The 13,368-nt window shown below is 43.8% G+C and overlaps 1 protein-coding gene across 8 annotated transcripts in view; it reads right to left on the reverse strand.

The window, feature by feature from the left end:
- The window catches only part of ppfibp2 (PTPRF interacting protein, binding protein 2 (liprin beta 2)), an 87,221-nt gene extending 74,559 nt beyond the window's left edge, over positions 1–12,662 (reverse strand). For 2 of the 8 annotated variants that reach the window (XM_031900506.1, XM_031900508.1), the window contains exons 1-3: positions 12,466–12,660; positions 11,259–11,345; positions 8,575–8,662 (exon numbers count right to left, since the gene is read on the reverse strand). In XM_031900506.1, the coding sequence (XP_031756366.1) occupies positions 8,575–8,635 (61 nt within the window). In that variant the 5' untranslated portion in view covers positions 8,636–8,662; positions 11,259–11,345; positions 12,466–12,660. Of the gene's footprint in view, positions 1–8,574; positions 8,663–11,258; positions 11,346–12,465 lie in introns of all 8 variants that reach the window. The other 6 variants (XM_031900507.1, XM_031900504.1, XM_012962176.3 and 3 more) reach the window with 6 other exon arrangements.
- Between the last annotated feature and the right edge of the window lie 706 nt (positions 12,663–13,368).

Raw genomic sequence — 13,368 nt, forward strand, 5'->3', positions numbered from 1 at the left:
AGTCAGGACCCCCAGAAGTTCCAGTTATATTAGACAGATTTGTTCCCCACACATATACTAACACTGTACATGAGTCAGGACCCCCAGAAGTTCCAGTTATATTAGACAGATTTGTTCCCCACACGTATACTAACACTGTACATGAGTCAGGACCCCCAGAAGTTCCAGTTATATTAGACAGATTTGTTCCCCACACGTATACTAACACTGTACATGAGTCAGGACCCCCAGAAGTTCCAGTTATATTAGACAGATTTGCTCCCCACACATATACTAACACTGTACATGAGTCCGGACCCCCAGAAGTTCCAGTTATATTTGACAGATTTGCTCCCCACACGTATACTAACACTGTACATGAGTCAGGACCCCCAGAAGTTCCAGTTATATTAGACAGATTTGCTCCCCACACATATACTAACACTGTACATGAGTCCGGACCCCCAGAAGTTCCAGTTATATTAGACAGATTTGCTCCCCACACGTATACTAACACTGTACATGAGTCAGGACCCCCAGAAGTTCCAGTTATATTAGACAGATTTGCTCCCCACACATATACTAACACTGTACATGAGTCAGGACCCCCAGAAGTTCCAGTTATATTCGACAGATTTGCTCCCCACACGTATACTAACACTGTACATGAGTCAGGACCCCCAGAAGTTCCAGTTATATTAGACAGATTTGCTCCCCACACGTATACTAACACTGTACATGAGTCAGGACCCCCAGAAGTTCCAGTTATATTTGACAGATTTGCTCCCCACACGTATACTAACACTGTACATGAGTCAGGACCCCCAGAAGTTCCAGTTATATTAGACAGATTTGCTCCCCACACATATACTAACACTGTACATGAGTCCGGACCCCCAGAAGTTCCAGTTATATTAGACAGATTTGCTCCCCACACGTATACTAACACTGTACATGAGTCAGGACCCCCAGAAGTTCCAGTTATATTAGACAGATTTGTTCCCCACACGTATACTAACACTGTACATGAGTCAGGACCCCCAGAAGTTCCAGTTATATTCGACAGATTTGCTCCCCACACGTATACTAACACTGTACATGAGTCAGGACCCCCAGAAGTTCCAGTTATATTAGACAGATTTGCTCCCCACACATATACTAACACTGTACATGAGTCCGGACCCCCAGAAGTTCCAGTTATATTTGACAGATTTGCTCCCCACACGTATACTAACACTGTACATGAGTCAGGACCCCCAGAAGTTCCAGTTATATTAGACAGATTTGTTCCCCACACATATACTAACACTGTACATGAGTCAGGACCCCCAGAAGTTCCAGTTATATTAGACAGATTTGCTCCCCACACGTATACTAACACTGTACATGAGTCAGGACCCCCAGAAGTTCCAGTTATATTAGACAGATTTGCTCCCCACACGTATACTAACACTGTACATGAGTCAGGACCCCCAGAAGTTCCAGTTATATTTGACAGATTTGCTCCCCACACGTATACTAACACTGTACATGAGTCAGGACCCCCAGAAGTTCCAGTTATATTAGACAGATTTGTTCCCCACACATATACTAACACTGTACATGAGTCAGGACCCCCAGAAGTTCCAGTTATATTAGACAGATTTGCTCCCCACACGTATACTAACACTGTACATGAGTCCGGACCCCCAGAAGTTCCAGTTATATTAGACAGATTTGCTCCCCACACGTATACTAACACTGTACATGAGTCAGGACCCCAGAAGTTCCAGTTATATTAGACAGATTTGTTCCCCACACGTATACTAACACTGTACATGAGTCAGGACCCCCAGAAGTTCCAGTTATATTAGACAGATTTTGTTCCCCACACATATACTAACACTGTACATGAGTCAGGACCCCCAGAAGTTCCAGTTATATTAGACAGATTTGCTCCCCACACGTATACTAACACTGTACATGAGTCAGGACCCCCAGAAGTTCCAGTTATATTAGACAGATTTGTTCCCCACACGTATACTAACACTGTACATGAGTCCGGACCCCCAGAAGTTCCAGTTATATTAGACAGATTTGCTCCCCACACGTATACTAACACTGTACATGAGTCAGGACCCCCAGAAGTTCCAGTTATATTCGACAGATTTGCTCCCCACACGTATACTAACACTGTACATGAGTCAGGACCCCCAGAAGTTCCAGTTATATTAGACAGATTTGCTCCCCACACGTATACTAACACTGTACATGAGTCAGGACCCCCAGAAGTTCCAGTTATATTAGACAGATTTGCTCCCCACACATATACTAACACTGTACATGAGTCCGGACCCCCAGAAGTTCCAGTTATATTTGACAGATTTGCTCCCCACACGTATACTAACACTGTACATGAGTCAGGACCCCCAGAAGTTCCAGTTATATTAGACAGATTTGTTCCCCACACGTATACTAACACTGTACATGAGTCAGGACCCCCAGAAGTTCCAGTTATATTAGACAGATTTGCTCCCCACACATATACTAACACTGTACATGAGTCCGGACCCCCAGAAGTTCCAGTTATATTTGACAGATTTGCTCCCCACACGTATACTAACACTGTACATGAGTCAGGACCCCCAGAAGTTCCAGTTATATTAGACAGATTTGCTCCCCACACATATACTAACACTGTACATGAGTCAGGACCCCCAGAAGTTCCAGTTATATTAGACAGATTTGTTCCCCACACGTATACTAACACTGTACATGAGTCAGGACCCCCAGAAGTTCCAGTTATATTAGACAGATTTGTTCCCCACACATATACTAACACTGTACATGAGTCAGGACCCCCAGAAGTTCCAGTTATATTAGACAGATTTGTTCCCCACACGTATACTAACACTGTACATGAGTCAGGACCCCCAGAAGTTCCAGTTATATTAGACAGATTTGTTCCCCACACATATACTAACACTGTACATGAGTCAGGACCCCCAGAAGTTCCAGTTATATTAGACAGATTTGCTCCCCACACATATACTAACACTGTACATGAGTCAGGACCCCCAGAAGTTCCAGTTATATTCGACAGATTTGCTCCCCACACGTATACTAACACTGTACATGAGTCAGGACCCCCAGAAGTTCCAGTTATATTCGACAGATTTGCTCCCCACACGTATACTAACACTGTACATGAGTCAGGACCCCCAGAAGTTCCAGTTATATTCGACAGATTTGCTCCCCACACATATACTAACACTGTACATGAGTCAGGACCCCCAGAAGTTCCAGTTATATTAGACAGATTTGCTCCCCACACATATACTAACACTGTACATGAGTCAGGACCCCCAGAAGTTCCAGTTATATTCGACAGATTTGCTCCCCACACGTATACTAACACTGTACATGAGTCAGGACCCCCAGAAGTTCCAGTTATATTCGACAGATTTGCTCCCCACACGTATTACTAACACTGTACATGAGTCAGGACCCCCAGAAGTTCCAGTTATATTCGACAGATTTGCTCCCCACACGTATACTAACACTGTACATGAGTCAGGACCCCCAGAAGTTCCAGTTATATTAGACAGATTTGCTCCCCACACGTATACTAACACTGTACATGAGTCAGGACCCCCAGAAGTTCCAGTTATATTCGACAGATTTGTTCCCCACACGTATACTAACACTGTACATGAGTCAGGACCCCCAGAAGTTCCAGTTATATTAGACAGATTTGCTCCCCACACGTATACTAACACTGTACATGAGTCAGGACCCCCAGAAGTTCCAGTTATAATAGACAGATTTGCTCCCCACACGTATACTAACACTGTACATGAGTCAGGACCCCCAGAAGTTCCAGTTATATTAGACAGCTTTGCTCCCCACACATATACTAACACTGTACATGAGTCAGGACCCCCAGAAGTTCCAGTTATATTAGACAGATTTGCTCCCCACACATATACTAACACTGTACATGAGTCAGGACCCCCAGAAGTTCCAGTTATATTAGACAGATTTGCTCCCCACACGTATACTAACACTGTACATGAGTCAGGACCCCCAGAAGTTCCAGTTATATTTGACAGATTTGCTCCCCACACGTATACTAACACTGTACATGAGTCAGGACCCCCAGAAGTTCCAGTTATATTAGACAGATTTGCTCCCCACACGTATACTAACACTGTACATGAGTCCGGACCCCCAGAAGTTCCAGTTATATTAGACAGATTTGCTCCCCACACGTATACTAACACTGTACATGAGTCCGGACCCCCAGAAGTTCCAGTTATATTAGACAGATTTGCTCCCCACACGTATACTAACACTGTACATGAGTCAGGACCCCCAGAAGTTCCAGTTATATTAGACAGATTTGCTCCCCACACGTATACTAACACTGTACATGAGTCAGGACCCCCAGAAGTTCCAGTTATATTAGACAGATTTGCTCCCCACACGTATACTAACACTGTACATGAGTCAGGACCCCCAGAAGTTCCAGTTATATTAGACAGATTTGCTCCCCACACGTATACTAACACTGTACATGAGTCAGGACCCCCAGAAGTTCCAGTTATATTAGACAGATTTGCTCCCCACACGTATACTAACACTGTACATGAGTCAGGACCCCCAGAAGTTCCAGTTATATTAGACAGATTTGCTCCCCACACGTATACTAACACTGTACATGAGTCAGGACCCCCAGAAGTTCCAGTTATATTAGACAGATTTGCTCCCCACACGTATACTAACACTGTACATGAGTCCGGACCCCCAGAAGTTCCAGTTATATTAGACAGATTTGCTCCCCACACGTATACTAACACTGTACATGAGTCAGGACCCCCAGAAGTTCCAGTTATATTAGACAGATTTGCTCCCCACACATATACTAACACTGTACATGAGTCAGGACCCCCAGAAGTTCCAGTTATATTAGACAGATTTGCTCCCCACACATATACTAACACTGTACATGAGTCCGGACCCCCAGAAGTTCCAGTTATATTAGACAGATTTGCTCCCCACACGTATACTAACACTGTACATGAGTCAGGACCCCCAGAAGTTCCAGTTATATTAGACAGATTTGTTCCCCACACATATACTAACACTGTACATGAGTCAGGACCCCCAGAAGTTCCAGTTATATTAGACAGATTTGCTCCCCACACGTATACTAACACTGTACATGAGTCCGGACCCCCAGAAGTTCCAGTTATATTAGACAGATTTGCTCCTCACACGTATACTAACACTGTACATGAGTCAGGACCCCCAGAAGTTCCAGTTATATTAGACAGATTTGTTCCCCACACGTATACTAACACTGTACATGAGTCAGGACCCCCAGAAGTTCCAGTTATATTAGACAGATTTGCTCCCCACACGTATACTAACACTGTACATGAGTCAGGACCCCCAGAAGTTCCAGTTATATTAGACAGATTTGCTCCCCACACGTATACTAACACTGTACATGAGTCAGGACCCCCAGAAGTTCCAGTTATATTAGACAGATTTGCTCCCCACACGTATACTAACACTGTACATGAGTCAGGACCCCCAGAAGTTCCAGTTATATTAGACAGATTTGCTCCCCACACGTATACTAACACTGTACATGAGTCCGGACCCCCAGAAGTTCCAGTTATATTAGACAGATTTGCTCCCCACACGTATACTAACACTGTACATGAGTCAGGACCCCCAGAAGTTCCAGTTATATTAGACAGATTTGCTCCCCACACATATACTAACACTGTACATGAGTCAGGACCCCCAGAAGTTCCAGTTATATTAGACAGATTTGCTCCCCACACATATACTAACACTGTACATGAGTCCGGACCCCCAGAAGTTCCAGTTATATTAGACAGATTTGCTCCCCACACGTATACTAACACTGTACATGAGTCAGGACCCCCAGAAGTTCCAGTTATATTAGACAGATTTGTTCCCCACACATATACTAACACTGTACATGAGTCAGGACCCCCAGAAGTTCCAGTTATATTAGACAGATTTGCTCCCCACACGTATACTAACACTGTACATGAGTCCGGACCCCCAGAAGTTCCAGTTATATTAGACAGATTTGCTCCTCACACGTATACTAACACTGTACATGAGTCAGGACCCCCAGAAGTTCCAGTTATATTAGACAGATTTGTTCCCCACACGTATACTAACACTGTACATGAGTCAGGACCCCCAGAAGTTCCAGTTATATTAGACAGATTTGCTCCCCACACGTATACTAACACTGTACATGAGTCCGGACCCCCAGAAGTTCCAGTTATATTAGACAGATTTGCTCCCCACACGTATACTAACACTGTACAAGAGTCAGGACCCCCAGAAGTTCCAGTTATATTAGACAGATTTGTTCCCCACACATATACTAACACTGTACATGAGTCAGGACCCCCAGAAGTTCCAGTTATATTAGACAGATTTGTTCCCCACACATATACTAACACTGTACATGAGTCAGGACCCCCAGAAGTTCCAGTTATATTAGACAGATTTGCTCCCCACACGTATACTAACACTGTACATGAGTCCGGACCCCCAGAAGTTCCAGTTATATTAGACAGATTTGCTCCCCACACGTATACTAACACTGTACATGAGTCAGGACCCCCAGAAGTTCCAGTTATATTAGACAGATTTGTTCCCCACACGTATACTAACACTGTACATGAGTCAGGACCCCCAGAAGTTCCAGTTATATTCGACAGATTTGTTCCCCACACGTATACTAACACTGTACATGAGTCAGGACCCCCAGAAGTTCCAGTTATATTAGACAGCTTTGCTCCCCACACATATACTAACACTGTACATGAGTCAGGACCCCCAGAAGTTCCAGTTATATTAGACAGATTTGCTCCCCACACGTATACTAACACTGTACATGAGTCAGGGGACCCCCATTGGCCCTCTGTACTCCTGGTGCCCCACAGCAGGGGGCTGGCGTATGCCCTGCTTGCCATAACATCACGAGTAACTGATTAGAAATTCTCAGAGTAGCTTCCCCTCCCCAGAGTGTTTGTTGAATTAACAAACTTGTTTAAACAGAGCGTGTCAAGGTTATGCCTTCCAAACATGTGATTGCCGGTGCTTTTACCAATCAGTAGCCGAGTGAGCAGGAAAACAGACTCTGAAGTGCAGTTGGGGTAAGAGAGCCCCCGATAATGTGCACAGAACCTTCCTACCTCCAAGGCAGCTTAATAATTGAACTAAATTAACCCAGACTTCTACTGTCCCTGTAAAGTACTTTGTCAACTTTATAGCTTGGTCAGAACCAGTGCAGGGCCGGAGAAACACCTGCCTGGCACTTCATTCAGAGCCATTCTGCAGACTGAACTGAAGTATGTGCAGCCATGTAAAATGCAGCTAAATTAATTGCTAATCAGCCATGCAGGATATGGATTCAATATGTTATATATTAAAGGGGTGAGGTGGGAACCCTACATGAAAGACGTAGAATGGGCTTAGCCTAAGCACACCCAAATATATTGCTTTGGCGGGTTCATTTCCTGCAGTTAATAGGTATGTGGCAATGCCTGTTGAATTCTGAGATTTGTACATTACGGGGCAGAGGAGGCCAATAAAAGGTTCTGCTAGAACAGGTTTTACTTTAGCCAAACAAGATGGCGGAATTGATCAGTAAGGTAAGTGGAAAAGGATAGATAAACAGGAAAGCAATAGAGAGCAGTTTACAGACTGACAGCAAAACAACTGTATTCATAACAGCGCCACCTAGTGATAATGGCATACATAGTCAATAAACATCACTAGCTCAGCTAAATTGCTGTGCAATAATATAGTAGATTAACCCATGCTGGGGATTGGCAATCCAGTAATATCCGGGGTGTAGCCTTGAAACAATGTATTATCATCCTTCAACAGGCAGTGCTATTTTTGGAATAGCTGATATCTCCCATACTGGAATTGATGGGGTTCATAAGCCAGCATGGGGATCAGATTTTGGGACTAGGGTTGCCACCTGCCCAGGGCCGCCCCCGCCCCCCCACGAGTGCGCATGCCCGATCGCACATTTAAACTCCCATACGGAGCAGTGGGGAGAGGTCCCGACTGCTCCGTATGGGAGCCAAATTTAAAAATTCTGTTGCGGCGGGGCGGCATGCCGCCCCTAAACTTGTGCCGCCCTAGGCCTGGGCCTTTGTGGCCTTTCCACAAATCCAGGCCTGCACCTGCCTGGTTTTGACATGGACAGTCGGTTTTCAGAAGGGCTGCCCGGGTCAAAACTGCCTGCCCAGTTTCCCCAATATGGAAAACCATGCAGAAATATTGGCCAATCGCTGATCACTACATCATAGTCCCACCCCCGCAACACCATAGTCCTACCCACAGTGACATCAGGCCCCACCCCCTGCCTGGAGATAGCCGCCACTGAAAATGGCATCCCTATTTGGGACCAACCCTTAAACAAGTGAATTACAATGGGTTTGTTCCAAACAGACACACTATAACTACTATATACCTTATTATGCCACCCCCACATGTATAGGGATGTAATATCTCTGCTTCTTCTGGTATCTGAGGGAAATTTACCTGCTATGATGTCATCCATTTGCTCCAGAGCCGCCTCCAACATGTGACTGGCATCCGACATGGCTGCCGTGGCTCCTCCCTTCAGGCTCTAAAAGAAGGAAGTGTATATACATAAACATTGGATTCTCAAGGATCTGTGATTAATTTTCCTCCTGTCATGAGGAAAAGTGAGCTTTAGTAGGGGCTGCCCTAGTAACCTGAATGGGCAAATTTCAGTTTTTTTTAAGAAATTCAGCCATTCTAATGAAGAGTGTGGGGGCAAACCACTTAAATTTGTCTCTTTCTTGACTTCCATGGTCATTTCCAGGCCTAGGTTGGGTTCTGGCAAATGCCAGAGGGGTTTCTGTGTACTTAAAAATTTCAGGGCCTATATTTGAATCAGTATTTGCTCTATGGAGGTGAATTACTTTACAACAAGTTTGGGGTTATGTAATAAAAGGCACCAAGTTTGCCCAGGAACAGTAACCCATCGCAACCAATCAGCAGGCAGCGTTTTCTGGTCACCTGTCTAAAAGTAAATATCTTATTGGTTGCTATGGGTTACTGCTACTGGGCAAACTTAGTGCATTTTATTTACATATGGTATTGGGGTAGGAAAAATAATGACAGGTCAATGGAGTAACCTCATTTATTCTGATTTTTGAGTTTCTAATGATGGAAGTGGTTGTGTATGTGGAAATCTGATAAGTATTAAATGCTATTGTATTATTTTAGAATGCTTGAAAGAGATAGTTCACCTTTAAATTACCTTTTAATATGATGCAGACATTGATATCCTGAGGCAAGTTGCAACAGGTCTTCATTTTTTCCAGTTATTTAGCATTTTGTTCAGCAGCTCTCCATTTGGTATTTTAGCAGCTATCTGGTTGCTAGGGTCTTATTTACCCTAGCAGCCAGGCAGTGGTTTAAATGAGAGATGGGAATATGAATAGTAGAGGGCCTGAATAGAAAGACAAGTAATAAAAAGTAACAATAATAATAAAATTGTAGCCTTTCACAGCAATGGTTTTTGGCTGCCGGGGTCAGTGACCGCCCCTAAAAAATCAATAATAATCAAAAATAAATGAATACCAATTGCAAAATTGATAGGAATAGGACATTCTATATTATACTTAAAGTTAACTTTTAGTATGTTAATGAATGGCCAATTCTAAGCAACTTTTCAATCAGTCTTCATTGTTTATTTTTTATAGTTTTTGAATTATTTGCCTTCTTCTTCTAACTCTTTGCAGCTTTTTAACACTGACAGCACCAGAAAAACTTTGTGAAACTACAGTTAAATTGTTATTGTTACTTTTGTAGAAAATATTTTTCAATTCAAGTCCTCTCCTATTCATATATCAGTTTTTCATTCAATCCACACCCTGGTTTCTAAGGTCATTTGGATCTTAGCAACCGAATAGCTGCTGAAACGCCAAACAGGAGAGCTGCAGAACAAAAACTGACATCATTAAAAAACTACAAATAATATAAAATGAAGACTAATTGCAAATTTTCTCAGAATATCACTCTCTACATGATACTAAAAGTTAACTCAAAGGTGACATACTCAGGCAGGTAATTGTTTGGTACAATGTAAAGCAAACATAGCCTTCCTTTGTGAGTGAGGTCTAATGTGCAATGTTACAGACCCACGAGAGTGCTGATGAGTGGCCACACAAGAGGGGTTTCATAGACTGGTCCACTTTACCCCACATTGAAGCAATGTGTTTTGCAAATGATGCAAGATTCTTAAATGGGCCATAGGGTGCAGTTGGTAGGGGGTGATTTCAATAGGGAGAAAGCTGAGCAGACAGGAGATATGGAAGGAAGTGGTGGGCTGACTATGGTTGGTTTGGTGTGGGTACAAATGGGCAGGGTTGGACTGGGGGTTGCAGAGCCCATTGGTGCTGCTGCTGCAGGGGCCCCTGCACCCCCCAAGGAGCCCCCCGCTGCAGCCTTCATACCCTCCCCCCCAGGCGGGGCCCCCCACGACCCGTCTAACCCCCTCCCGACCCCATCTCCCTCCCTGGGAGTGCTCGGCTGGAATCGGGTCAGGGCCGGTGGGGCCCTTTTGCCTTGCCTTGGGTGCCAATACTACTTGGCCTGGCTCTGATGGGTCTTATTTATACTGCTGATTTGCCCTTTTTTACAGGGTTAAAAGAGAACCATGTTCTCTTTAGAATGTCACGTTACAATTCCCAGTATTCCAGCATGCAAGGCTAGGGATTGCTGATAATTATTAACTATGGAACACTGAGCTCGGAGTTAAGGATAAAATAAAATTGGGATTTTGCCAAATTGTTTACCATTTAAATAACTGCCAGTGGGAATATACTAAATGGTTCATTTACCCTTTACCATAGGCCCAGGCAAATGCCAGAGGAGCTGCTCTAAGATGCCATTGTTTATGTTTAGTGAATGTTTAGTACTTAGTACTTAGTATTTGCCCTGAGGGAGACCCACATAATGCCAGTGTGCTTCTCCTCTGGTAGCTGTGCATCTCCTAGTGTAAAGGATAAATAAACCTTAAAAACTATATGTAACATTGCTCTGGGTGCTTTTCTAAGCACTTATGCAATTAACATTCATTATTTGATTTTTTCAGTTTCAGAGCTTTTTATTAACTCTCAATGTAATACATTTTGTAACAACAGCACCACCCGCTGGTCAGTTCATTTAATGGTACAGTCAGAGACATATACCTTCAGAAGGAAAACAGGGAGATGTTTTGATGTTGCTCCGCTCAGGAGAGAGATCCGAAGCCTCAGATGCCCTTTCCCATCTCTTTCCTGAACAGATAAAACACTATTATATTGTACAGCATTTATCTCTTATCTGCTATGTAACTTGTGCCTTTTTTTTTCAATGTGAATAGCTGCCCCCGGGGCTACATAGGGTAGGGTTTTTGTAGCACACACATTTTACCAGTGCAGATCAGCAGTACTTCATGTATTAATTACTTTAAAGCTATTTCATTCTTTGGTGTTACTGTTCCCTTTGCTTCCCCTGCGGGAGCAGATGCTTCAGAACCTCTTTGGAAGCACATCTGTCACTCAATGCCCAACCCTGTTAATGTGCCAACACCCAGGCAAACTACTATTGAAAAGGTCCCGAAAGGGTTACAGTATGGGAGTCCCGGAAGTGTGACAGATAGCAACAGCACCCATAGTATGAATCCTATCCACTCATCCCCTGATATTTCCCCAGCATGTGCCTAATAAATCAAATAGTGCACAGGCCATTGAGGGGGGTGTGGCCTGGGCTGGGGGCCCATGTGGGCAAGAACATAGATAGAAATACAAAGTATATCTAATATGGTATTGGCACTGGCAATTGCAGCCCTTGTTATTGAACTACAACTTCCCCCTAAAGGCTGCAACTTCCCAGTTATAGTTTAGGCTTAAGATTTACATCCCACCTTATTATATCACAAGGGTCCCCTCTTCTCTAACAGAAATGCCCAGTCCATAGGTGCCATGCCAAACAGCGCCGCAGCCTCCTATCCTTGCATCATCAGCCCAAAACCATACGCGGGCGCCAGAAAGATACATGTCAAACAAGAACAAGAGCACAGACATAGGGTACGGCATTACTGGTCCTACCTGTTCTGCCGCTGTCACACCAATTTGTCTTCACCCCAAACACTCCTTAAATGCTGGACAGATTTTTGCCTCTTTTATAACCCATGAAAAAGAACCCCTTCTTGCCAATGAGAAGGATATAAGGAGATGCCTTTCTATAATATACAGTATATATATATATTTAAGGGAATGGCAGCAGAGAGCTGCCCTTTGAAATGGCTGGCATCATACACAAACAAGGTGACTTTCTCCAGGACCGGGGCACAGAGCTGGCAAGCAGGGCTACCAGTAGAACATAACAAACCGACGGCTAGTAAAGCAAACCTACCTTTTGTTATCTCTTCCTAGGGGAACCTTATTATTTTCTCTCTCTCGGCTCTTTAATGGGTGCAGGTCCTCCCTTGTAATCAGACCATAGTGCTCACTTTGAAGCTAATGACAAGTCTTGTGAAACACAGCACCACACCAAAGGCTCCGGCAGAACACGTCCCATAAAACCACACACACTCACTCACTCAGGCACATCCACAATTTGATTACAACAAATATTCAAGTTCAGCCTCTTCTGCCTGTGCAGAACTAGGGAGGGCAATAGGGAGAGATCACTGGCTGACTGGCTGCATGGGTTAAAGAGTTACTTTAAAGGCAGAGCCACATGTTACAGTGCAGTAGATGCTGCCTTATGAACTATAACTCCCATCATGCTCTGCCAGTTCAGCAACAACCATTGTGATCACTCGTGTAAAGCAACATTTATAAACAAAGAAGGGGTGGGTGGGTTATTAGATCCCCCCCCTCGGATTAGTTAAAACATAGCAGCCAATCAGTGGGCGCTTTCCTTGTTCTAGTCGCTCAAGCGCAGGGCAGTGCTAATTAAAGAAACATCAAATGGAATATGAATATTTGTTAACTAACGAAAATCAAACAAGTTTAAAAAATCCTTTGAGATGAAAGAAAAATATGTAATAGCAGCATAGGAGTAAATATTCTAGGAAGGGTAAAATAAACAAGGTGGGGGGGGGCAAGTTGTTAGGCCCCCCGGGTAATTCTAGTACTTACCTGCTAAATGGTGACTGACAAATTGGCACCCCTCACTAATTTTAGTTTTTAACTTTGCTAAAGTGTCTCAAATTCAACCAGACGGTGGGTATTGATGGTGCTGGGTTTGATAAAGACACCGCCGTCTCTGTAATATTGGCCCTTATATCTTAGTGAGTGGCAGGGGATGTAG

Source organism: Xenopus tropicalis, chromosome 4 (assembly GCF_000004195.4).
Source record: "Xenopus tropicalis strain Nigerian chromosome 4, UCB_Xtro_10.0, whole genome shotgun sequence".
In the NCBI taxonomy this organism is placed as follows: domain Eukaryota; kingdom Metazoa; phylum Chordata; class Amphibia; order Anura; family Pipidae; genus Xenopus; species Xenopus tropicalis.